Source organism: Plasmodium knowlesi, assembly GCF_000006355.2.
Source record: "Plasmodium knowlesi strain H genome assembly, chromosome: 12".
Classification (NCBI taxonomy): Eukaryota; Apicomplexa; class Aconoidasida; order Haemosporida; family Plasmodiidae; genus Plasmodium; species Plasmodium knowlesi.
In genome coordinates, this window is record NC_011913.2 from 1,551,161 (window position 1) to 1,578,215 (window position 27,055).

Sequence of the window (27,055 nt, forward strand, 5' to 3'; positions counted from 1 at the left end):
TCCAATTTCAGTTGTACTCCTCCCCCATACATTCGTCATTTTTAAAAGTTTTCCCCGTTCATATGACATACAACCCATTGTGTCATTCACGTGTGATGGGCTATTTTTTCTCTAAATTTCGCATTCAACAAAATTGGATGGTTATTTGTTTCATATTTGTTTAAAGCTGCTACAGCAAATAGAGCAGATAAAATCGACAAGTCAGTCAACTGCTTACATTTTTTTTTTTTTTTAAACAACATCATTTACGTGCTAAATCACGTTCATTTGAAAATTTGCCCTTCTACAGTTTAACTGTAAATGTTGCAAAAAAGGAGAGAGTGTGTACCTTTACATTGGACATATCGTTCCACAGAGTAATATGCAAACGAAACAGGGAGAGAAAAAAATGCAAACCTACATTTTGGTCCTTTCGTCCAAAATTTTCTTCTCCCACACTTTGCCGCGTAAAAAAGTACCTCAATAAATGAAAATCTTTTAAATATAAATATCACTATAAAATTTGAACTTCTATATGTTTGTTTTTATTTCATTTTGGTTTATGAAAAAAAAAAAAAAAAAAAAAAAAATCCGCCTGTACAATTTTTTTTTATTTCTTAATGTGAAAATTTAAAATAAGGAACATTCATTTGGCTAAAAACAAGTGATATGAAGAGAGAGAGAAAAAAAAAAAAAAGGAGGACGTATAGTAGAAGTTGCACCGTAGCATAGTAAAGTTTACACCTTTTCCTTCTTTATACTTAAAAAGCGGCAGCTTTCCGTAAAAATGTACCTTCTTGGATAATAAGCAATTTGGGAATTCTTTCTATCTGCATCTTTGCATCTTCAAATCTTTTAAGGGATCTGCTTCTGAACCTTCATGTTCTGGTAGGTCTCGAGGAAATCTGACCATTCCTCATATGGAGACTTGTCAAATTTTGTTACCTTCCATAAGTCTGGAGTTAAGTAGCCGTATGTTTTGCTCAAGGCATTGAAAATGGCCTACAAAAAAATGGCAAAAAAAAAAAAAAAAAAAAAGGAGATATATAAGGATGAGGAGGCATTCGATGAAATTGCATTGTGTGTGTATTATGTTTTACAAGGATGTTATATACACACTGTGAGGAATTAACACAAACAACGTCGTGTGCTTCCCTTGTTTTTTTGCCTAGTGGAGAATTCCCATTTCTTACCCTTAAAAAGTTTCCCCTTGTTTTGGTCTTTCCACAAGATGAGGAGAAGCAATCCTTAATGCCCGCAAAGTTAAGCATCTTCTTCGTCGTTGGCGCACCCACGATCTGTGTACCCCTTGGAGCTGGCACCAAACGAATACGAACACTACCACATTTTCCTGATACCTTCATTGGTACCGTGTGAGGATCACCAATTTTGTTTCCCCAGTATCCTCTTCTCACAGGAATTAACGACAATTTAGCTGCAATTATTGCACCTCTAATGGCAGTTGCAACTTCTTTCGCGCATTTTACTCCTAAACCACAGTGTCCATTTCCATCACCAATGGCCACAAATGCCTTAAACCTTGTTCGCTGTCCGGCACGTGTTTGTTTCTGTACAGGCATAATTTTCACAACATCATCCTTTAAGGGGTGGGAACATTCCCCAGGTTGAAAGAAGTAATCAATAATTTGATACTCCTTAATGGGAAGGGAATGCAAATAAATTTCTTCGATGGAAACTATTTTGCCTTCCTTCACCAGGCGTCCCAACTTTGTTACGGGTACCCAGTTCTTCAAGTCATCTTCTGCGGAACCTCTTCCTCTAAAAAAAAAGGGGGTATATAAATGGTGGGGTGAAGAAGTGCGTGCGAAAAGTGGAATACAGTTTGCATCCCACATGTGACACGCAGGCATGTAGGCACTTAGGGCGGAGTGCTGTTTTATCCTGTTCATGCTATATCATTAATCCACCAATCAACCTATTCCGATACCCCCCTTTATTGCCATTTTTCCTTCTTTCCGGCTTACCTTCCTCTTCCTCGTCCTCTGCCACGGCCGCCTCTTGCGCCTCTCATGCCCCTTCCAAATCCTCTTGAAAAGCCACCTCTATCTCCTATAAGATGGAAAAGAAGAAAAAAAAAAAATTAGCGGTAGTGTTCATGCGTATGTTTGATGTAGGCCTTCTCGACATATTGCTCAAATGAAGTTCAGTTGAGAAGAACATCAATTGACAACACGTGCAAGTATTCAGCCATGTCGCCAAGCAAACATGTTACATGAGCTTGCGCGGTGTCAAGGCGTACAGGAGGTGCATGCCCATATACACGAACAGGGAAACATGTATCCACAAATAGCCATTCACGCAGAAACGTACATACGCAATAATGCGCCCGTTGTATTAGCAAACAAAATATGAAACGCATTGGGGGAAGAAAGGCATATAAAAAAAGGGGACATTTTCAAAAGAAAGCAAATGCAAAAGTATACCTTCCATGTTGCTTCCTACGTCAGTTAGGATCGTTAAAACTGGGGTGTTAAAGTTAACTGCGCTTCGTTAAGCCGTTATTTGCTATTTTGTTCGGATGGTATGTATCCCTCCTAAGCAGGTGAAGAATAAAATCGGCTTGCGTTTGTGCTCGTTTTAACACTTCCTGCAAGGTATTCGTATTTGTACGTTTTCGTTACAGTTTAAGGAGATGTACGAGTACGAACGTTTTTACGTATGCTTACTGTTCTCACGCGATTGAGCAGAAATGAAAAAAAAAAATTCGTTCCTTTTTTTGAATTTTTTTTTTTTTTTTGTGGAATGAATTCATACGCAAGAATATTCGCAGTTGCATGTTGCTTTAATTGTTTTTTTTTGTTATTTATTTTTTTTTTTTTAAATGACCATTCCGCGTTCCTACTACTTGCGTTTGCTGCGTGGAAATTTTTTTTCGCCTCAGGGTGGTAAATATTGCCTGCGTTGGGTAAACAAGGCGGCCTCGGCGGAAAAGTTGGAAAGCTCACCAAAAATTGTATATATATATAATATATATAGAGGGGCAAAAGAAAAAGCTACAAAGTGGGTACCCTCTAACGTGCTGTACAATATTGTTAGGGGTTCCCTTCCTGTTGTGCATTTACCAAGGTAAGGGAACGAGGAGGGGGGGGCATTACCGAAGGAATATTAAAAAAGAAAAAGCTATAGAAGTTGAAGTTGCCCATTCGGTCGAAATACCAACTCACGTGTGGGAAAAAGGCATATGATAAATTATATGTATACATTATATAACATATATAGGTATACTGTTTTCTGAGTGCTTCTTCAAGTGTGGGGGGATCCCCTTTCAACGAGAACGTCCCGCCCCCCCTTGTGCAATTTAACTCGGCGACATCTTTTGCCTATTCCGGTGCCTTCCCCCCCCCGCTTACATTACTTTCTCTCTTCTTCATTATTGGAAAAAGGAGTAGTTCCTTTATGAGAAAAGCGCAAAGGAGTGCCAAAAGGGAAAAAAAAAAAAAAAAAAAAAAAGGAAGAAAACAAATTAACCATCCTTTTTAGGCCAATTTCTAAGCAACCCAAAATATGCCAGCAATGAAAATGCTCATATGAAAAAGAGTATCTTTGGCCACCCCCGTTATAATGCACGACAAAACAAACGTTCCATACAACAATCTCCTGTATGAGGTAAATTAAAAATATCCATGGGCTATAGTACGCGGGGCAGCGCCAACAGCATATCCTATTATACCCTGTTATACTACAATACATTATTCATTTGTACCATTTGCAGAATAACATGGCTGGCACTGTGGGGAAGCAAATATGCTTGGGCCCCTTTGTATTTCGGATTCCCGAAGAGCCATGAACTTGTTGGTAAAAAATGGGCAAGGAGTTGCAAGTTTGGCTGAACGGTGACGCGATGCGCACGTTTACCCTACCAATATAGGTGAGTACGTATATTTATGTGATTAATTATCCACCTTCCTCACCCTGCTCTTTTAACTTCTTTGTATGGTGGAAAATATAACACCATAAGGAAAGGCCACAACGAAATGTGCCTTTTCCGTTTTTTTTTTTTTTTTTTTTTTTTTTAATTCACATAATGATCAGCTAAGGATGTTACAGCTTTTCTTCTTTTTCTAATTCACGAACTTGGGAGGAAGTGTGACAATTGGATAAGTTCAATGCTGCGTGAGCTTTTTTACCGCGCGATGACTTCTTCACGAAAAGTGAGCAATCTCGTTGGCTACATTGCGAATGTAAATTTGGGAAATTGGCATTTTTTTTTTTTTTTTTTTTTTTTTTCTTATTTCTGCTAAGCGTGGTCACTTGGGTTAATTTTCCACTGTATTCTCTTGGAAGGAAGTTCTTTTTTTTTTTTTTTTTTTTTTTCGGATAGCCAACGTATCGTGTGTTGTGGGGATAAAAAAAAAAAAAAAAATTCAAAGGGTTAGAGAAATAATCCACGTGGAACTGTGCCCCATCATCACAATGATATGCATTATAGTATATGGCTTCCCCTTAAGTGTGTTCATTTCCTGGTGAGCAACAGTTTCCCGTAACATGGCTCCTTTTATTTAGTTCACAGTCTGATGGTTTTTTCATTTCATTTATCACCACTCCATATGTGAATGGACTAAAAAGAAAATGCGAACCAGGTTCTGAAAGACACACACGCATATGTACACGCGTACATGCATTCGTACTTACCTTTATGTACTTGCGAAAGCTGAAGGATGGGGTTGCCCACCACGGAATTTTAGAACAGAACAAATGAAACAACCAAATGCACATCACCCGATTCCAGCCTTTTCCTGCTTGGGTACTGAGGCTATAAGTGAGTAAGCCTCACGGGACCGGGAAACTTACCTCCACGGAAAAAAAGGAAAAAAAAAAAAAAAAAAAAAAGAGCGAAGGACGCGAAAGAAACGGCGAACGGAGCATCTCCCGTGTGAAGGATTTCCTGGCCCCGCTCCGCTCGATAAAATTCTTAAATGTAAAATTTAAAAAAATGAAGAAAGAAGTATGGCTAGTAAAAAACACGCAAAGAGAAAAGTGCCCCCCGCCATAGGCGGAAAAGGAAAGGTCATCCCCAGGAAAAATATAAGGTTAAAATGATGAAAAGTGGACACAGTACCGCAGGAACGCCGCGGTGCCGTGGGGACCACCACCCTCATGGGGCTAGCATGATTGTGTGCACAGTTGTTGGAACGTGCACATACTTACATATATATATATGTATATATGTACGTGTATATTCTTGCTTATACCTTTGCGCATGCAGCTTCCTGCGAGCGCACTACGCCGCGGTTCACGCGCCTCGAATGAATAAGCCTATTTGGCTAAAAAAAAAAAAGAAAAAGAAAAGAAAAAAAGAACAGAATAAATCGACAAAATATGTGCGCAACAGTTTAAAGCATTTCACCCTAACATACATATGTAGATAATAGACGTGTACCTTTTAAAATCGTTCCAAGGTTGCATTTTTCAATTATTATTTTAACCCCTCCTCACTTTGACAGCAGAGTGAATAAGACAGTATATATTGACACGAATATATAGCTACTCATATTAATTTTTTTTTTTTTTTCAAGCGAGAAATATTAAAAGAACAAATGTTATGAGATATCTTTATGTTTTACATAAACTGCTTGTCTTTTTTTTTTTTTTTTTTTTTTTTTTTTTGCGAGCGCTCGCACGAGTAGATATATGCGCATGAGCGTCTATAAATATATTGACACAACGTGCATTCATACCTGCGCACATAAGCTGCCGTGTAGGGACACAGCCCCATGGATATTAGAAAATCGTGCGGCACAGACACGTGAAAGCAACCCCCACAAGGGAGTTTCCCTTCTTCCGCCCCTCTGAACATACATATATCAATTCACGATGTTTTTCTGCAGGGTGTTTAGGAAGATGGTGGTGGTAGTGACAATAGTGGTGGTGTTGCTAATCGTAGCATCCGTGTTGTTAATCCTTCATTTCGTTAACAACTCAAGCTCAAATGATAAATTTCCCTTTGGAATTGGAGTGTACACATACGACGTGGTGCATAAGTATAGCCACATCCACGACCCTGCCATTGGCGAACAAGTAAATGTCGGATCAAATGTTATTCCAATCAATAAAGTACACGCGCCATTTACACAAGGATTATTTTTTATAGATAATGACACACTGCTCGAATCCTCAGGATTATATGGAGCTAGTTACATCAGAGAGTTTTCTCTTTCTTCGGGGAAAACAAAAAGGTTTAACAATTTAAAAAGTAACCTCTTCGCAGAAGGTTTGGCAATTGTCATCGAGCCAATGACATACAGGAAATTTATCCTTACTCTAACATACAAGGAAAAAGTTATTCTCGTTTTTGATTATAACACTATGGAGCTGTATCACACATTCGAGCATGAGTTGGATGGGTATGGGCTGACGTCCAACATCGACCTCCTACAATCTGTTGAAGACTTGAAGGAAGAAAACTTTGCTCGTTATCAGAAGCTGTGGACAACTACTGGTGATAATTATTTGTACGAAATTGAAATTCCATACGAGTTTTCAAAAACTAAAAAACTGTCCATATCTGGAAAGACCCCAATTACTTGTGCAGGCTTTGCCATTTATCATGTGAATGAGTTGGAGTACCATGTGCAGGCCAAGACGCTTTATGCCAATGTGTTCCTCACCAAGTTGATCCTGGAGATTGACATTTCTAAAGGCGCGTGCCTCAAGATCATTAACTTGTCCGGCCTCGTCGAGAAGTGTGATAATTACGTAAGTGGTAGTCAATATGGTGGAAATGAACCGGGTGGGAGTGAGAATATTGGCGGGGTGTACTCTTAACTGTGCATGTACTTTTCGTGTGACCGACACGTCGTTACACCATAGCATATATTTTTTTGCGCCAATTTATATGCCTATCGTATGCATTCACCTTTTGTGCCCCTTCGCACCCAAAGCAGGAAGGTATGAAGAACAGGGAATCCGTGCTAAACGGAATAGCGATAGACCCGCAGAACAGCAAGGCAGACTTGCCGAATCTTCTCGTGACGGGCAAAATATGGCCCAACATGTTCCAAATCAGGTTGGTCAAAAGCATCAGCAAGTTGGAGGCCACCGCAGCGCTCAGCGAATACTTCAAGTCGATTGGGAAGAAGGTACCCTGAGTGCCTTCTTATTATAGGGGTATGATAAAACTGCTGCAGGTGAATATGAAGATGTGGGCTCTAAGTGGTGATACTCATTTGTGTCTGTGCACCAACCTCATAGGGTCACGATATTTTATTCATCACCATCATCCCTACATCATTGCGATGTCTGAAGGGGGATCCTTTTTTTAAGTGTGTGTAAATTCCACTCTCCGGATACACACGTTAACAGATTTTGTGTTACACGAATTAACGCCCAGTCTAAATTTGCACTTGTTAATTACTTGCGTTTTCTTTTTTTTTTTTTTCAGTCGTGTAATAATGTTTTTGTGTTAGCGAGGTGTGTACCGTCTACCCTTTGTCGTGCGGTGCTTGAGCCACGCTGCAATTGATACAAATTTTTTTTTTTTTTTTCTTAAACAAACTGTTTATATAACTAAAGTGTTCATATAGAAGTGGCAAATGGCAAGGGTGCCTTCAGCTTTTTTTTTTTTTTTTTTTTTTTTTTTGTCGCGCTGGCTGCGCAGATAGGGAAATGAAATCCTGGGATATCCTGCCTGTATATTTTTACCCATTTGTGCGCGCTTACACATACCTGTCAGATGGGTTGCATATTTTATTTCTCAAGTTTCGTCCTCCTATGGAGTCCTTCCAATGATCCATCCAATATCGACGATCCCTCAACAAAGTGAATCCTCCAAATGGGTTTTGTCCACCCCTTCTTTGTGGGAAAAAAAAAAAAAAAATCGTCGTGTGGGGTTCCCATATACAACTACCTCTGTATAATCGGCCTGTCTACAATATGGACCACTCCGTTGTGGCACTTCATATTTGGTCTGATGATCTTCGCTCCATTAAGGAAAATGGAGTGATCGCAATTTTTAAACTCTCCTGTTATTTTTACAAGTAGGTCTTTGTTAACTAAGTTGGTGATTTTCTCAGGGGCTTCCCTTTTCTCGTTAAATACGAGCCACTGCAAGGGAGGGGGGGGGGGGAGGTGGAGCGCATATTCGTGAGGTAAGGCGCATATTCGTGAGGGAGGGTTACATATGTCGGTAGATGCCCAGTTGTAAGGTGTGGCACAATAACACCTTGACGTAATTGTATATAGGAATGCGGCTTACGGGCTGGTAGGAAGATCCGTAGAGATCTCTGTAGAGCCAGAAGTCCTTCGTAAAGTGCCCCAAAACAAATTCCATCAATTTATCTCCTTGTTCATATAATTTGGCTAAGCTTTCGGGGCTAATTAATTTCAGAGCCTCGTTCGAAGGCAGGAACCCCGTATAGGGGCCTTCCAAGGATAGCTCGTGTATGAGGGAGGTACCGACTGAGGAGGGGATGAAATGGGAAAGGTAGATCAACGTGATGGGGACCCTCAATAGGGCAGGACAAAAAAAAAAATAATGGCTCAATAACAACGTAGAATGTTGTGTGCACCTCAGGGGAGATACACGCCATGAGAAGAATTTTGTGTGCATATTATAGGATCACACTGCATGTGTCCAACTGAGAGCTGTACCATTGGGATGACTCAGAAAGCGGGAAAATAATTTCAGTTCATTGTGGGAGTATATCAAATTGACCATCGTCCTTTTAATAGGTTTGTGTTCGAAGCACCAGTATGTTTTTCTGTTAATGCTTTCGGGATCGTTCGTCACTTTTTGTGGTTTCCTCAATCCTCCACTGCGTGTGTATAACCTTTTAATGATAAGGAAGGGGGGGTGGCTCTTTTTCATTCTTTTGTACTTGGGCCTAATTTTGGGGAGATGTGTGCGCATATGTTTCGTTCAGCCGCTCGGATGCTCCGCCCCTTGGCTAGCAATTATTTGCAGATCCTTTTGCAAAGAGGGAGAGATGAATCTGCGATGGCGTTGGTGTTGATGGGGATTTGAGTCTCCCCATTTTGTTAACAAAGTGTGGTCATTCAGAAGGAGGCTTTTTTGCGCAGGGGGGGGGAGCGACGTGCACACGCATACAATTCGTATTATAATACGGCTGCAACTGCGCTTAGGGTGACAAGTCACAGGTCTGATGTGCCCATTTGAAGTGGAAAAAAAAAAAAAAGAAGAGATACAGTGAAGCCAGAAAATTGAACAAGCAGAACGTCCTTCAAACAGCGCACATCATCCCGGCATACTTCGCGAGAAAAAAAAAAAAAAAAAAAAAAAAAAAAAAAAAAAAACGCCACGTTTTCGGAGTTTGCTAATTTTTTTTTAATCTTGGAAAATGTTCCTTCCCATTTGTTGTTACATTAGTAAGAACTATTTTTTTTTTTTTTTATTTTTACCTGTTCGAGACATTCTTATTTTTTTTTTTAATTTTTTAGATAGTGTGTTCATGTGCAAAATGCGCTAGGAAAATTATGCATGCCTGTGCGAGGATTTTTGATTGTGTACTGGACAAATGCATACTATTTTGCGAATTAAATGAATGTACTGAAGTAGGAACACAGCAGTCCAAATGAATACCTTCCCCTTCCCTTGTTCACATGTGCAACATTGGGGGATGTCATATTAACACGGCCTGTCAACAATCGGGTAAATACCCCAACGGAAAAGTGTGCCATAAAGGGAGTTCCGCAGATTGTTTGCCGGGGCCTGTGTCCATTGCGCAATTGAGTTTGTGCGGCCTATTCGGGATTTTCACGTAAGGGAAAAAAAGAGGATACACATAGAAAGGTACACAAGGAGGTATCCAAACATATGCATAAACGCCTACGCCAACGCAGACCTACACACGTTTGATACGCGCAATTGAACTCATGGGTATGTCACTCAGTCAGAAGTGGGAAGCCGTTCTTCTTTAAGCAATGATACTTGGGAGACCCAGTTTTGTGCGCTTTTGTGTGCATGTGCATACGTGTCGGTACCTTTGTTCCCTCGGTAAGTTTGTCCTCTTAGCCAGGAAAAAAAAAAAAGAAAAAATATATATATATATCATAAATAAAGCTCTCATAAAATACCACAAAAAGGGCTATCACCAAGAAACTGCCATAAAAAAAAAGACCAACCGCTAGGGGGAAAAAAATCAATAGATCCTCCCAGGTGTGCCCCCTCCTGAAGACTCAGCAGTTTGGCTAAGAAATCGCCAAGTGTAAGGCAGTTATGTACACATGTATACGCCCGTTAAGAAGTTAAAATAAAAAATGGAGCACCTCTCAGTGACGAAGAACAGCCAAATGAATAACATAGTGCCGTACAATAATCAGGAAGCAAACTACAGTTTGACTGCCCCAAACAAGGAGGCATATTCACAGAACGACCTGTTCTACACATTTTATGACAAATTTAATGAAATTTTTTTGTTCATACAAAATTTGAAAGAAAATAAAAATGATTTGGAAGATGAAGTAGATGAAAATTTAATAAAAACTTTACACAGCTTATGTCTTGAATTTTTAAATTATATCAAAAACATAAATGATTTTGGTCATATGAATTTAAGTAAAAATGATCAGGATTTAATAATCGAGTCGTACGAGAAATTTGTGCGACAGTGCAAACAGTACAACGACAAGCCACAAGTAAAACAGCTGGAAAATGAAATTTCGAATTTGCTCGACCTACTCTTTAATAACACCTCAGGTTAGACATATTACAATCGAAGAAGCTGAGGGAAAAAAAAAAAAAAAAAAAAAGAAGAAGAATTGTTCATTTCTCCCCCATTATTATGCTTCTGATGACGATATATTTCTTCCCTTTTTTACGGACTAATAATTTTCCCTTGCTCCTTTTCTCCCCCACGCAGAGGCAGTGAATACTCTCTTCTCCGCGGATTCCTTTTTTATGGACCACGTGGAAAACTTGAAACTAAAGTAGGGTCTTCAGGCGCTCGAATATCGTTTTATGCGTTGTGTTTTTTCGCATCGACTGTTTGTCCTGTACAAGTGACACAATCTGGATCCCTTTTATCCCTCATCAGGTTAACCGAAAGAAACCAAAAAATCGAATTCGAAAAGGAACGAGTGAAGAAGCTGGAGCTGGAGGCGAAGGTGGAAAAATACGATGAGATGTTCGAGAAGAATAAGCAAAAGGTAAGAATCTTAAATGTTCCCACTCGTGTGTGTACCTACGCTTGAATAATGTGTTCCCCATTTTGTCATAGAGACGTATAACATGGGCGTGATTTCGCACCACCATACGTATGATTGTGTGTGTGTGAACATGCACAAGTCGGAAATCGACAGTGTAGTGTTACATTTGATTTATATTTCCTTTTTCCTCGAAGAATAACGAAATGGACGAAACGTTAAGCAAGCTTAAGAAGGATATCAATAAGGTATGGAGGATCGAAACGACCATGTCAGTGCATATACTGAGAAATGCAGAGAGTTATTCACCCGGAAAAGTAAAATTGTGTTTCAATTTACTTCATAATTTCCCTCGTTTTATACCTCCTCCCAGCTGAACGAGAAAATACAAAAATACGACAACTACGTCAAAAAAAAGCGCAAAGAAATCGACATCAACTTTTCGGATACGCTGGACTGTAAGGAAAGGATCAAGCTGTTGGAGGAGCAGTAAGGAACGAGAGCCGATTAAAGGAGGGAAAAAAGAAAATGAATACACACAAGTGTGCCTTGCTTTGCACATGCACCACTTTTACGTTTGTCTTATCATCGCTCATCTTCCCTTTGCAGCATAAAGACAGCCGAACGGAACATCAAAACAACGCAGTTGTCACCCCTCAAAATTGTAGAAAAAACGGAGCACTACATCATTTTCGAATTTACGGTATTATGCATTTGTATATTTATTTTTTATTCATTGAGAAGCGCTTTTTTTTTTTTTTTTTTTTTCTTTTTATGACAGTCTTTTTACCTTTACCCTTTTTTAGACAATACGCAGTGTCATGCAATTTAAAGTGAGCAATTATCAGTCAAAAAATGCGCAAGTGGAAATCAACCCCTGTGACGAACATATTCTGTCTTACATAAAATCGAAGATATATAAATGCAAAGATATTTCGGAGATAACTTACTTAATCAAGGAGGTACTTTTGCATGAACAGTTCAGGAAAAAAGGAGTTTTATTTATTTATTTTTTTTTTTTTTTTTGTTCATACGTTTTTTCATCATTTTGGCTAGACACATTTATAAGTTGCTAATTCAAAGTGGCATTTTTGCGGCAATGCTGCTATGCTCTCTCCTGTGTGCATATAGACCACTCCTTTAACGTTTCTTCAATCCCTTCTTTTCATTTCATTCGTAGGCCATATACTTAAAATTTCTGGACATTTAAGCTTATCTCTTCTTTTAACCATTTGGAAGAATAATTCCACAAAAGGGAGAGAAGAACTAAAGAAAATTCCTAATATGTGCGTGTATTATTATACGTTTCTTTTTTCAGCAACTGCGAATTGTTGCACAAATGTGCAAACTGAATTTTCATGTTTACTTTTTGAATTTTATATAATTTTTTTTTTTTTAGTGAAAATGCATTGAAGAAATGCCTGTTATTCCATGCGTTTATTTGTGTGCGCACGCATAGTGATGCCCCTACCCCCTTGGCGTATTTTTCAACTCACCTTCTTTTTCCTTTCCGTATATTTGAATTTTATCCGTCAAAAGGGTTCGCTGCGATTGTATTTAAAATAGTACTAAGTTATGAAAATGATGGCTACCAGGGGTGGATTGAAACTAAAGGAGTCGTTTATGAAGCACCCCGTTGAATGAGTCCCGTAGGACATTGGTGTTGTTCGCTCTACGAAATATGCAACCTTAAAGGTTCACTTTTGTCCTCCCCCTCATAAGGTTTCTCATACATACCTGCGCATTTTTCGCTTGTTTCTCAATGTGCGCCAACAGCATATTGGAAAAAAATTCAACGAAGCAAATATTAGGCCAAACCACAACATAACGAGATGTTGTTAGAACTATGGTCCTAACTGAGGTTTCGTAAAATAGTGTGCTTTTTCCAACTTCACTAAATAACATTTGTCATTTCTTTATGAAATTTCCCAATCGAAGATGATACAGTTTCAATCTGTGTACACATTCGCATGGGAAATGTTCAATTAAAAGCGAAGGCGTTGATAAAAAGGGATAACTAAGCCGTATATATTAAACGACTGTTGCGCCATCTACGTGGGTTACGCAAAGTGCCCCATGTAAGAGCACACCCTGCGAGTTCTTCTTTTCAAAGCTGAACCGAGCCGCTATTTCATGTAACACCCCGCTTACTATTCATTTCGCTGAAGAGATGATTATCGATCTGTTTATTCGTGTGCACATGTATGTAATAATAGTGAGCAAACTATGCTCCAATGGAGACAACCTACGTGTACGTAGTACACAACCACGCAATATGGACACAAGCAGAGAGGTACCATCCTCAAGATATGTTATTAAACTGCAGTTATTCCTTATTTTTGCTAAGTATGTGCAGAGGTGTGTACACGATGTGCTGTCTATATTCACCCCTTCTGACAAATGGGCAGAAATGTAAACAACGCGATCGGGAAAACAAGAAGGCCTAATTTTGCGCATAGGTTGAAAAGGAGTTTCCTGGTTACACGTGCTTGATGTACTAGGCTTAACCCTGGACGAACTTTTAAATAGACAAGCGATGACATCCCTCGCGACTGCCATAAAGGGCATTTTACGAATAGGAAGTTCTTTCACATCATGCATTGAAAAAATGCGCTGCATGTAAAGTGGAAGGGTGATATAATGGAAATCATTTTCCCTTTTTTGCTGCCTTAAAATGGCCTACCCATCCATACCGTGTGCAGACATATAAGCGGAACAATTAGACTATTACACAAAATGGATAAAAAAATTAAAATTGCTCTCTTCGTTGTGAGGAAGTTCTCACTGTGTTTGAAAAAAAAAAAAAAAAAAAAAAAATTCCCTGCTGCTATGGATATACTTACCTGATATACAGAGTCGTCAAGCAAAGCAATGGCATGGGGGAAAAAACTCTTAACAGTTTGGCACACTGCACATGTGTACAAGTAAATGTGTCCATTTTTGCCATTTTGCACGATTAAGTGCTCCATGGCGATTTGAATGTACATATTACACCAGTGTATATATAATGATGAAAGGAAATTGCAGCCATCACATCAAATGGGGAAAAAAAAAAAAAAAAAAAAAAAAAAAAACATGCCATACTGCGTATCACAACACGCTGCGCATTGAACTCCACACTCGCACGCCAAAGTCCACACGTACACATATAAATTTAATCATCTTCGCGAGGCAGGAAATGTAAATTAAATATATACACTTCTTCGTCCAATCACGGGGGTGAAAACAAATGATTAAAAATTCGGAGGTTTCAAAATTTCCCACGACTGTTTATACATAAAGGTGAAGCAAAAGAAAAAAAAAAAAAAAAAAAAAAAAAAGGGAAAAAAAAGTTAAAAACTAATGCGAGGGAAAATGTGCATGTACGTATAAGTACAAATATTATTGCGAAACATGCCAATCTTCGCTTGACTCCGGTTTATATATGCTTACAGCTCTCTTCTTCCTTTAACAAGAGTAATTGTACTCTAAACAAAGGCGGCAAATATCACAAAAAGTGAAACCCAAAAAAAGAAGAAAAAAAAAAATCTTCAAAATATTCTACTTTAACATCACCCAGAGCTTATAAACTAATGACAGAAAATACATCAATTAGGAGGAGGTATGAAAAGAGCTTCACAGAACGGCCAGGCTTCACTGAAGATGAAATTGAGGAAATAAGGGAAGCGTTTAACTTGTTAGATACCGATGGGACAGGTGAGAAAAGGGAAAAAAAAGAGGGATGACATATGAAGGGTTGAAGCAGTTATATTCATTTTTTTCTTTTTCTTTTTTTTTTTTTTTTTTTCGTGCCAAAACCTGGGGCCCATTTTACACAAAGTGAGTCACATGGATGCACACTGAGTTAAGCTTTTTTTATTTCCCCCCCGCAGGTACCATTGACCCGAAGGAAATAAAGTGCGCCATGCAGAGCCTAGGGTTAGACGTTAAGAACCCAATGATATTCAGGATGATAGCCGACCTGGAAAAAGACGGATACTCCTCCATTGACTTCGAGGAATTCATGGAGGTTATAACGTCCAAGCTGGTAGGCCTGCATCTACACAGCGCATGTGCATACATGTGTGTGTATATAATGTGTTATCGTGGCCTTTCCCCTCCATCACACGACGCACTCACCAAATTGGTTCCTTCACCCACTTAATTAGGGAAATAAAGACACGCGGGAAGGAATCCAAAGAATTTTCAACCTCTTCGATGATGACAAAACGGGGGCAATATCATTGAAGAATTTAAAAAGAGTTGCAAAGGAATTAGGGGAGACTTTAACTGATGAAGAGCTGCGGGATATGATTGATCGTGCAGATTCCAAGGGAGAGGGGGAAATTTCCTTCGAAGATTTTTACACCATAATGACGAAGAAAAGCTTCTTGTGATAACCCCCTGGGACGAAGACATCGTCGTCTATCAGGGGTGGCCACCAAAGGTTGGCTCATATACAACCGCATAATTGGATGCTTCATCTGAGCGAGAAATTACATTCACTAAAATGAACCTTTTAGATGAGCTAAGGCACGTTGGTTAAATAAGAGACGACATTATTATATGGATAACTCCACTACATATCCATCAGATGTATATATCCATTTTACCATGGGAACATTTCCTAACCACATTGTGAATTTACTGTGTGATGCCTCCACCTGGTATGATAATATAAAGCAGGGATGACTGCCTGTCGGTTCGAAGCCATCACTAAAGTGTATTTTTTTTTTATTTAAATGTCAATTGGGTTACCAAGGGAGATGTCCAAGGTGGAAATTGACACGCTATGTAATTGTATGAGTATGTTCCTATGTTTTTGAGCGCACCTCCTCTCCTTCTATGGTATATTTTTGCCCCTCCGTAAGAGTGCAGAAAAGGTACACTTGAAGTGTGCGTCCTTCGAACGAAGCCCTCACTGCGAAAATGTGTTTCCTTTTATTATTATTATTATTTTTTTTATTTTTTCTTATTTTTATTTATTTTTTTTGTGCGGCATTGCCGATACCAGAATTTAACAACTTTTACAAATGTACATTCGTTCGATCGTTCGATCGTTCGACCCTACGACAGACGTGTGCGTGTGTTGTGTGGACGTGGGCACGACACACACCAAGGCAATTTTTGCGTTGTTCCGAGGGGGCACGTCCACACAACACACACACACACACAACCTTTTAATAAGGATTCGATAATTTAAAAAAAAAAGTTGTAAAGAAGAAAGTTTGATGAGATGTTAACATAAAAAAAAGGGAAGGCGAAATTTAGAACTGATGAACAAAGCAAAAGTTGAGGGGAAGCCACTCACAATTTTGTATGAATCACGGTTCGCGTAAATAAGTTTAATGTGATTCTTCCACATCACTGCTTTGCTGTGAAAGGGAGCAAACTCAGGCGATCAAATTTTGGTTGGTAAACTTGTGGCGAATGTAAGTGTAAAGTTCCTTTATTTGTTCCTTGGGGTAGTAGTGTATGTCATCCGAGAAAGTGGAGTTGATGAGGTCGTTAAAAATTACGGCATTCCTGTACAAGTCCTCCACCAAATGGAGCGAAAATTCTTTATTGTTGAAAATGTACTTGAAGAGGTAAAAAGTGTCAATGATTAAGTTCCTTAAATTTATAGTAATGAAGATATTTACATTTTTCAAAATTTTTTTTTCCATCTTGGTGACAATTTCGACGAGCATATTAATCACTAGAATAATTTTTTTTCCATTTCCTTTTATAACGTTAACTAAGTTTTGCATAATTTCATCTTCATTTTTTGTCTTATCAATATGATAGAGTTCTTTTTTTTTGAAAAAGTTGATGTATTCGAAGAAGTTGGTTTTCATAAAGTGGTTTATGTTGGCTACCTGTACGTGCATGTGGAAATGTTTATTGTGCGTCTTTTCGTATTCCTTTACAAATGAGCTGTTGATGAGTGTTGCTGAAATTCTCTTGTAGAAGTAGTCTCCCTTGGAAGCGTACAGATTGACGAGATCATCCAGGATGGAACGGTTCACCATGTACACGAAGTAGCACGCGAAGTTGTCTTCGCAGGTATTGGGGGGCGCCGCGTTCGTCTCCCCGGCGGGGGCATTCACTCCGGTCATTACTTCACTTGTCTGTCCGCTTGCCACACTGCTTCCTCCAATGTTGTAGCCTTCCTCGGTGTTCGTGTAATCCCTCCTGCGCAGACTGAATATATTACACGAGACAATTTTCTGCATTATGTTAAACTTTATATACTTGGAGATATCCTTAAAGAAGAAGGAGTAGTAGTCAAGGTATTCTGAATCATGGAGATCACTGAGTTCGCTGTTGTTTGAAGTTTGTGCTTCGATCCACTCCTCCGGCACGATATCTTCATGTACCTTAATATAGGCACTTAGCAAATTTTTATGAAAAATATAATCGTTGTAAATATTATTTCGGGGTGCCTTTGTCCGAATGTTTTCAAAGTATAGGGCAAATCGAATACAGTTCTCCGTATCGTCCGCCTGGAAAAATTTCTTCATAAGCATATAGGCAATTTTCGTCTTGAAAATATTTTCATACCGAAAATCATTATACAAACAAGAGTTATTGAAAAAGTTTTCCATTACGATGTAGTCATTGTACGATTTAATGATTCTGTCGAACAGACTATTGTAAAGAAGAATAGGCATCTGGAACATAACGTATAAATTATTTTTAATATGGTTCAAGTACACACAAGCGATTTCTATTTCGTTGAAGCTGATCAAATGCATAATATTTTTTAACTGCATGTTTATATAGTAGAGTAAATTTTTGTCACATATTTTTTTGAGTATATTAATTTTATCATTTTTTGTATTCACTAAATTTGTGCTCAGATGGTTAGTTAGCTTCTTCAATTGACTATTCGTTTTGTTTTGTCCAAAAGGGGAATGAGATGTACTGTTACCAGGTTCACCACCATCTGCGCCTCCACTCACCGTGGCACTAGTGGAGGTAGAATTTTTACTTATTTGATTTTCTTTGTCTACTGAGAAATAATTATAATGCTTCAACATTGCTATGAGATTAACATAGAGGTATTCATATTTCTCTGTTTTAAAAATTCTGTATTTTTTTAAAACGTTCAGTATGTCCCTCTTGAGGATGAGTTCCAATAATATGCACTCGCATGCACTGAGTTTTTTAACCCTTATGTGTGAGGGCAGGAATAGTTTGTTTTTTTTCACTTTCCCCTTTGACAGGTAGAGATACTTTTCCTTGAAGTGCATATTGAGGGGTTCCTCTTTATTACTGTTGTCCATCACATCCGACACGTCGCTGCTGTTTGAGTTCAATATCTCTATCAGGCTATTTTCCTTGTGCTTGTCGCTTCTCTTTCTCGCCCTGCTTCTTCTCTTCGCGCGTCTCTCACGGTCACTTCGGGGACTACTTCCACGACTACTCAGCCGGCTACTGCTACGACTACTTCGGCGACTACTTCGGCGACTACCTCGGCGACTACCTCGGGAACTACTTCCATGACTACTTCCGATGTCGCTTCTTCCACTGTCCCCTTCCCCTTGGCTACACGGGTCATCATCCCGGGGGCCATCTGAGGTGCCTGACGAGTCGTCACTTCCGTTCGGCTCCTCCTGATCCGTCGAATTGTTCGCACTATCCCTTTCCTGGTCAATCGAATGGCTCACACTATCCCTGTCCTGATCCATCTGATTCTTCCTACCAGTGCCTTTGCCTTTCCCCTCCGTCTCGCCACTTCCTTGCGTGTACTTATAATTAAACGAAGTGTGGTTCTTATAGAGATTCATGTAGTAGTTAAGGTAGGAGGGATATATTTTATTTGTGTACATAAAATTTTGAAAGTTTTTTTTCACGTCGAGGCTATTTTTTTGAAACCAAAAATGATATATGTTGAAGGCTTCGAAAAGAGACAGCTTGGCATTCTTTAAGACATATAAATTTTCTGCCGAAAGGAAAAGCACACTTTCGTAGATACAGCAGTTACGATCTAATCTTTTCAACATTTTTTTCGATAAAATGTGAATTTCTTCAAATAAATTAAAATTGTAAGTTTCATCAAATTCGTCTTTTATCTTCATAATGCGGTTACAGTATTTATTAATTTTTTCATTATGTGGGTAGAAGAGGATAACTTTCTCTGCCCAATAATTCAGATGAAAATTTAAAACACACAAAAATAAGTTTTCCCTTAAATCATTCAAATCAATAATGTCTTTATCTAAATCTACTTCTATATCATCGTATGATATTTTCTTATTATATGCTACAATCCTATCAACGCTTTTTTTATCTGTCACCAAGTGGTCTTTCCTCGCATTTTTCATTTCCTTTCCATCGTGATTTATGTCATTGCTCCCATCATTATTGTTGCTCTTCTCATGTATTAGATAGTTGTTCATTTTTAATCTTTCCAGATTGCTCATTTCTTCTTCTTCTTCCTTCCGTTTCGCTATTCTCTTCGCTTGGTCGTCCAACAAGTTTTTCCCCTCACGAGTGGAAAATGGAAGGTTTGGTTCATCCATGTTAGCATGGTTCTGTCCTCCCTGTTCTTTTAAATGTGTTGGTCCACCACTGGTGTTGTTCGTTTCTGCTGTCAGTTCATTACTGAGCATACTTCGAAGGCCAAATTTGCTGTTATCTCCTGCGGAGGAGAAAATTCCGCTGGACTGCATACCACTCTCATTTTTATCTTTTGTTGGACTGCTTCCTACCCCTTTGCTATCCAATAATGAACCATTGACATTCAGAACCCCCTTCTCGATTATGTTATTCTCTCTGGAACTTATATTCGTTTCGTTAACAGATGCACTTAAGATATCCTTACTTGGGATATTGTCAAATTTTAATGTGTTCAGAATATTTTTGGTGTCATTTAGGGCATTTCCCAATTTGCTCTTTTTGAAGAACAAACTGTCAGTGTTTAATTCATCTTCTCTTTCATCTCCTAAGTAGTTTCCACTGTATCCTTTCCTCTTGGATATGTCAACACCCCACTGATTTGTCTCATCTATAGAATCTCTCCCCTTGGACTTGGCCGCTCCATCCACTTCATCCTGGTCCTCCATATCCACGTTTCTCCTCCTCTTCCTGTTCTTCACATCGTCGTAGTTTATGTTATCGTTTATGTTTCCACCGCTTCCTATGGTACGATCCATATTCATTCCAACCGTTTTACCGTCACTGTCAATTCCCGTTGTTGCGCTAGACTTAAATACATTGAAGCTATCTGACTGCGCACCGCCAGCATCTGTCTGCTTGTTCATTCCACCGAGAGAGAAAATGGGAATTTTATTTTTCTCTTCACTCGTCTGCACTTCGTTAAAGGACGACGATTTGCTTTGGAAGCCAAAAATGGGAGTCGAACTTCTGTCTTCCTTATTCGATGAAAATATAAAGGCAGATGAGTTTGTTTTTTTTTCTTCAATATTTGTGTTGCCAAAACGGAATGGGGATGAACCGGAATCAGTTCCTTTAACATTCGCATCTTTATTTTGCCCATTTATCTTGGATAAAAATGCACTGCCAAAAATTTGGGAGTTTTCCTTTTCATTTTTCCCTGACAATTTTTCTTCACTTCCTTTGTCCTTCTCCGACAGGTTCCCTTTATCCTCCCCCTCCTTTGTGTCTCCCTTTGTGTCTTCTTTTGTGTCATCTTTTCTGTCTTCTTTTGTGTCATCTTTTGTGCCTTCTTTTGTGCCTTCTTTTGTGCCTTCTTTTGTGCCTTCTTTTGTTCCCTCCTTTGTTCCCTCCTTTATGTCCACCTTTGTGTCTTCCTTTATCTCCTCCTTCTGCTCGCTCTTTACATTTAGAGTTCCAAAACCGAATATGCTACTTTTGGGTTTTTCCTTGTCTGTTGCTGCACTGTTATTTTCATCTCCCTTATTTACGGAGAATGGGAATAAACTGGTTTTGATTCCACTCTGGAAGCTGCTTTTTTCATTGGTGCTATTAGCGTTAATGGTGTTCGGTGATGGCGTGGATGAGGTGGTATCTCCACTTCCCTCCTTGTTTCCAATGTCCTCGACAGAACCACTTACTGCATTCGAAGCAGAAGTGGTGGAGCCGAAGATGGATCTTTTTTTGTCGCCCCAAGTTGTCTGCGCGGTTCCAAGTGTCATACTGCTAGTACCCGTGTCTCTGTTTTGCCCAAACAAAAAGGTACCACTGGGTTTATCGGTAGATGCGGTAGGACCGGAGGTTGTGCTCTCCTTGGAGACGTTATCCATAGAAGTGTTGTTAAAACTGAATGGAGTGACACTAGTCGAACTTTTATTGCCAAGCAGACCATTCGACGTGGACCCACCCAAAGATGTATCAACCGCATTATTCGTATCAGTGCCCCCTATTTTGTTATTCGAAAATAAAGAGAGCATATTACTTTTGGCAGTTTTTTTTTTCCTCTCCTCTAGTGTCAATTTCTTCACTGGAATACTCAAACCAGGGTCGTTATTTTGAGTATCATTTTTGTTTCCATCAGCGGTGGTGGAAAAGGGGTTCCATCCGAAGGCGTTGTTATTATTATTTGTAGATCCACTAGTTTGATTATTTCCGAAGAGATTATTCGTGCTACTCTGGAATAGATTACTTCTGCTACTTCCGAATAGACTATTGGTGGTGCTCTTCCCAAACGTGGTAGTATTATTGCTATCCTCCATGCTACTCGGTGAGCTATTAAAAGTAATTTTATTTCCCATTTGGTTGTTGCTTTGGTTGATGAGGTTATTATTTACCTTATCCTGGTTGTTACTGGCATTATCATTTATGCCTCCACTTGAGCCTAGTCCAGGAGCGCTACCACTTCCGCTGATGGAACTTCCGAACAGATTTGTGTTTCCAAGATTCGGTGCACTCGAACCTCCTACGGGGGAAGTATCCATTACAGTGGTACTTTTGTTTTGTCCAAATATAACCTTCATGGGTTTGTCTTGGTTAACCAAGAGGCTGTCTTTATTCACATAATTTGAACTGAAAATATTATTTTCTTCACTTGCGTTATTATTGGGCGTTAAGAGTGTATTATTCTTCACCCTCTTCGAAAATAGTGGTTTTTTATTTACAGTAAACTTTTGCCCCGTGTCTGTCGATAACTTTAAATCCTTGAATAACTCCTTCGACCCATTTTCGCTGTTAAATAAATTCGCTAAGTTATTTGTACTTGTGGGGGTGCTCATCGGTTGAAAGCTTGATCCACTTGGGTTCATCTGCGATAAATTATTCCCCATGCTCATGGTGGTGCTTTGGTTTTGGGACAAACTAGAACCGAAGCTGATGGAGCCACCCCCACCAGCGGGAGGGTTATTATTCAGCCCCAGGTTGCCGCTCAGACTTCCGCTAACATTTCCAATTGCACCAACACCAGTGCTTGTGGTAGTCTTGCCAAACGGACTATGACTCGTAGCGCTGGTATTTTGCATTCCAAAAATGTTGGTTTGTCCAGAATTTGTACCACTCGTGCCGAAAATATTCTCGTTCGGCTTGGCGCTCCCAAAAAATCCCTCCTTCTGTGCACCAAGTGTGCCCTGAAAAACGGAGTTCGGCTTCAAGGATACACCTGTGCTGCTGTTCATGAGATTCCCGCTGCTTGCGCCGAATCCCCCAAAAGAACCCAAACCGCTAACCCCACCAAGGGTGCTCGTACCGCTAACCCCACCAAGGGCGCTCGTACCGCTAACCCCACCAAGGGCGCTCGTACCGCTAACCCCACCAATGTTGCTAACGGCGGTACCCCCCCCGGGCATGAGCGAAAAGGCTGAGTCTCCCTTGCTCTTCTGTCCAAAAATTGACATAGTGTTACCCCCAGATGAGGAACCCAACTGCATCTTGTCCTTGTCCGAGTTCCCACTTTGACTACTATTGCCAAAGGGAAAGAGACTTTTACCTTGGTTATTTCCAGTGGTATTTCCAAAAAGGGAAGAAGTTCCTTGTGCACTTTTGTCGAAACCAAAGATGTTGTTGTTACTGGTGGACGGTAGATTAATGTTTGACGTTTCTGATGAGGAATTATTTTTCGAATTAAAAATATTATTGGTTGTCTGATTGGACAGAGTGTTCATAAGACTGTTGCCAAGGCTACCACTGTTCTGATTGCCAAAGGTGTTATTGCTAGTTAGGCTGCTCTTCATTCCAAATATGTTACCTGAGAGGGAGTTGTTATTACCGGTGGGGTTCGAGCCCGTGGTGTTGGAATTGTCCTGACCGCTTAGACCTCCAGAAAAGGCGTTGGTGAACTTTGGTAAGGTGCTATTACCTGATTGATGCATGATCGAATTAGTATTTAGAGAACCTCCAAAGAGAGACGATGCCACAGGTGTGTTGTTGCCAGAGGGATTGATGGTGTTGGTGTTGCTACTCTTCCTGAATAGGCTACCTTCATTACTTTTATTACTGCTAAATATGTTGTTGCTTTGGTTAAATCCTTTGAATGGGTTGTTGTTGGTGCTGTTGTTCCCAGGGGATGCAGTAAGATTTGAGGTGGACATTTGCATGCTGCCAAGGGGAGCACTGCTACTGGGAGCACCAAAAAAGCTGGTACTGCCAATACCACCTGAGTTACTCACATTGGTGGAAGTTAAGAAATGACTGAAAGTGTTAACCTTGTTAATATTTTCAACATTCGAAGGTTTGTTCTTGTTGTCCATATTAGTTGCGTCGGGGAATCCTCCCCCTAGTTGTCTATTCCTATTTTTAAGGTTCGGATAATCCAACACGCCATTTTCAAAATGATGATGACCGCTATTATTATGATTGGAAGAGGAGGCACCCGCTCCTGGGTCAGGCAAATGATAACTGCTATTGCTGGCACTGATATGGTGCGTGTTTTTCTTCCTCCTTTTCTTCGCATGGGAAATATTAAAAATCTTTGGATGAAGATTTATGAACATTTCCAGCTGTTCATTTATTTTGTTAATACTTTTTTTTATTTCCAATTTATTATTTAGATAATTTAAAAACCAAACAAAAATGTTATACCTCGCAAATTCAGATGAGTACCAATACTTATGTATGATTAAATTTGTAATGTGATAAAATATTTCTATGTTGTTAAATTTTTTCTTTTCATTAAAAAGTAAGTTTTTAAATTCTATGATATAGTAATTTTTTTGACTTTCATTTTCGAAATTTTTTTGTCTCAAGTGTTTTTTTTTCCTCAAGTCTACTTCCGTTTCTCCTTCTGCATCATACTTACTACTCCCCCTCCGATTGCTTGTTATTTCATCATAATCATCATCTCCGTAGTTGGAAGAGTTCGCAGCTATGGATGTGGTTCTCGACCTCTTCTTTGACTCCTTCATACGGGATATCTTTTTCCCATTTGTGTGATCCCCTTGAGAACGTTCATTAGCTAATTGATCACCCCCTTCCCTGTTGATGGTCGCATCCCCCCCCTCGTCCTCTTCCTCCTCGCCTTCCAAATGTTTCAGCGTTTTTACGTTCACGTGCTTCTTATTTTGGAAAAAGTCAAAAAGAAGGCATGCAATTACCAGAATTTTCTGGTAGTACAAATTTTCACAATCTAATTTTCTGACTACTAAATTTTGCACCTTCCGAATGACTTCCTCCACATTGTATTCAATGATCAATTTGTCTATATTTTTTTTACTCACATTTCCATCTTTCTTTCCACTACTTCCTGCTGCTCCTTCCCCGTCGGCTGTCTGAGCGGAGCCACCTGCATACAACTTCTCATTATATAAACAGACTCGATAAAAATGTATGTACCATTTTTGACTGAAATATGCTCCACTATTTTCTATATTTATAATGCTCTGGAAGTAACTCAATAAATTGTCCTTATAGTTTGACACAACCATGCACCTTGGCTTGTTCTTCCTGGGCGTTGAATATATCTGGTCGTAAATTATTTCCTTGTCCTGCCGGTTGGCTCTGTCACTTCGATCGTGTCGATCACTCCTGTCATGCCTATCACTCCTGTCATACCTATCATACTTGTCATAGTTATCACTCATATCGTACACATCATTCCGGTCCCCACGGTCATCGTAGTTTTTCCTTTTTCTCCCGTGTGACGCCATCTCCCTTTGTAACCCTGACTTGTCTGATATTTATGATGGTGAAAAAGGAGTGACGATACAGAAGGAAAACTCAAGTCCGGAATATTCTCTGAACATAATTTCCCCCTTTTAGGTACGTCAATTTAGTGCGTCTGATTACTTTCCAATGTCATGTGTGCCACATAGGTGTGTGTTATTGTAAAAAAGGGATCGTTCAAATGGGGGAAATATATAGAAATAAAGAAGCTCCCTTAACATACAATGATAACGTACTTAGTTTACTTCCCTTCCTACTTAATTTGTTCACCCTCTTTTCATATTATACACGGTACACACCTAATGCAATGGTTGGCGTTTTGCTAATTTTACATAACTCCAAGGATTACAAAACCCCTCAGGGGAAAAGGGGAAAATGCCAAGCGCATATATTACATGCAGCGTATGGTAGTTCTGCTGGCGCCACTTTAAGAGGATCACTTCCTCTGTGCGCTCTTTTCCCAAGACGAACGATCACCCAAAACCCACGTTGTTTCAAACGGGTTGGCAGGCATAAACACTTGTGCCTATAATCCTCCGCAGAGCAAGGTAAGTAGAATAAAAAATAAATAAATAAATAATAAACAAACAAACAAACGAAGGAAGGAAGGAAGGAACGAACGAACAAAAGAACAGGATTTAAACTTCGTTCAAAATTTTACTTCTCCTCCTTGAGCTTCCGCCCTATTTAATGTTCACTCTGGAAGAGTAAATAGGTGAGAAAGGTTATACCATCCCCAAACATTAACGTCAACTCCCCCTGTCAAGTGTTGTATTCATAAGGACGTACGTGTGGTGCGTACCTCTGAGTACTCAAGGCGAAAAACACGAATGGAAGCAAAAACGTGTTGGTAAATGAAGAAGGTGTCACGCATGGGGGACATGCGCGTAGGCCAATAAGCAGAGGGGATAAAAACAAACATACAAGTCAAGCATATTTTTCTTTTACATAAGCAAAAACTGTGCTTGAATGTATAAGTACAATTACATATGCCTGTGGAGAAGTACACTTAACAGGCATGTAGTACTATGACCGTTCGCGAGTGCTATGTGTTTACAATTAAGGCAAAGGAAAAAAATGAGAAAATGAAACAAAAAAAAAAAAAAAAAAAGAAAGAAAGGGAAAAAAGAAAAAAAGAAAAAAAATACAAAACTGAGAAATGGTTCGTCGAATGAAAAACGATTTTTGGAGAGGGAAAAAAAAAAAAAAAAAAATTCACAAGGGAACGAGCAGAGGACCATATGGCAAGCACCTGACAAGAAAAGCGAAAAAGCAAATTGCTTTGGGCAATAATATTTTACCATAAATGACATATGCACAGGTAAACTTGGTACCTTTAAAAACAACTCCCTGGGTTACTATGTATTTTTTTCCAGCACGTACTCGCAAGAGGTCGGAAGTAAAATGGCAAAGTGCCTATGTAATGTAAGCATATATATACCTGCACATATAATAGCCCCCGCGCATATAAGCTTTAAAAAAGGCTCGTATTATTTGCTCCAAACCGCGTGAGCCCAATTATTTGTTCACAGGATGAACGGGCTTAAACACAAGTACACCTTCCGTGCTCCCCGTGCCACGCCGCAATGTGGCACCATGCACATGCAAAAGGAGCAGAAGGAGAAACGCATAGAGAAAGGAGGGGGGGGAAAAAAGGCATACACATATGTGTACGTACGTACAGGCGTGCGTGTGTTCTGTTAATCATGTTTATACGCGCATAAGCACATATGCAGCACAAGTTTGTTCTGTTCAAAATGAAATTATTTTTTCTTACTCTAAGGCATGCTGGATAGGCGCACATACGGACATAAGCAGATAAATTTTAGGGGGGGCAAAAAAAAAAAAAAAAAAAAAAAAAAAAACACCATGGGGTTTACTCATGGGTGGTAATTTATGTAGGTGTAGCATACACACCCTGGGAATGTCCTCACCCAGGAAC

General features: G+C 39.4%; 6 protein-coding genes across 6 annotated transcripts; 3 read left to right on the forward strand and 3 right to left on the reverse strand.

Annotated features, from left to right (window-relative positions):
• Positions 1-834: 834 nt before the first annotated feature.
• On the reverse strand, positions 835-2,430 carry PKNH_1235200 (40S ribosomal protein S5, putative; the record flags this gene model as incomplete). The annotated part of the gene is made up of 4 exons (XM_002260368.1): positions 835-981; positions 1,173-1,758; positions 1,965-2,049; positions 2,424-2,430. 4 exons carry the CDS (start codon positions 2,428-2,430, stop codon positions 835-837), a joined length of 825 nt encoding a protein of 274 aa, XP_002260404.1.
• A 3,411-nt stretch (positions 2,431-5,841) lies between these two features.
• Positions 5,842-7,088, forward strand: PKNH_1235300 (glutaminyl-peptide cyclotransferase, putative; the record flags this gene model as incomplete). Its single annotated transcript, XM_002260369.1, has 2 exons — positions 5,842-6,696; positions 6,885-7,088. The coding sequence occupies 2 exons, from the start codon at positions 5,842-5,844 to the stop codon at positions 7,086-7,088; spliced, it is 1,059 nt and encodes a 352-aa protein (XP_002260405.1).
• A 754-nt stretch (positions 7,089-7,842) lies between these two features.
• On the reverse strand, positions 7,843-8,848 carry PKNH_1235400 (heme detoxification protein, putative; the record flags this gene model as incomplete). Its single annotated transcript, XM_002260370.1, has 3 exons — positions 7,843-8,043; positions 8,195-8,397; positions 8,590-8,848. The coding sequence occupies 3 exons, from the start codon at positions 8,846-8,848 to the stop codon at positions 7,843-7,845; spliced, it is 663 nt and encodes a 220-aa protein (XP_002260406.1).
• A 1,367-nt stretch (positions 8,849-10,215) lies between these two features.
• On the forward strand, positions 10,216-12,310 carry PKNH_1235500 (conserved Plasmodium protein, unknown function; the record flags this gene model as incomplete). Its single annotated transcript, XM_002260371.1, has 8 exons — positions 10,216-10,654; positions 10,818-10,884; positions 10,992-11,103; positions 11,298-11,348; positions 11,474-11,589; positions 11,710-11,803; positions 11,907-12,062; positions 12,281-12,310. The coding sequence occupies 8 exons, from the start codon at positions 10,216-10,218 to the stop codon at positions 12,308-12,310; spliced, it is 1,065 nt and encodes a 354-aa protein (XP_002260407.1).
• Positions 12,311-14,672: 2,362 nt separating this feature from the next.
• On the forward strand, positions 14,673-15,476 carry PKNH_1235600 (centrin-2, putative; the record flags this gene model as incomplete). The annotated part of the gene is made up of 3 exons (XM_002260372.1): positions 14,673-14,796; positions 14,973-15,127; positions 15,249-15,476. The coding sequence occupies 3 exons, from the start codon at positions 14,673-14,675 to the stop codon at positions 15,474-15,476; spliced, it is 507 nt and encodes a 168-aa protein (XP_002260408.1).
• A 996-nt stretch (positions 15,477-16,472) lies between these two features.
• Positions 16,473-25,097, reverse strand: PKNH_1235700 (nucleoporin NUP313, putative; the record flags this gene model as incomplete). Its single annotated transcript, XM_002260373.1, has 1 exon — positions 16,473-25,097. One exon carries the CDS (start codon positions 25,095-25,097, stop codon positions 16,473-16,475), a length of 8,625 nt encoding a protein of 2,874 aa, XP_002260409.1.
• Between the last annotated feature and the right edge of the window lie 1,958 nt (positions 25,098-27,055).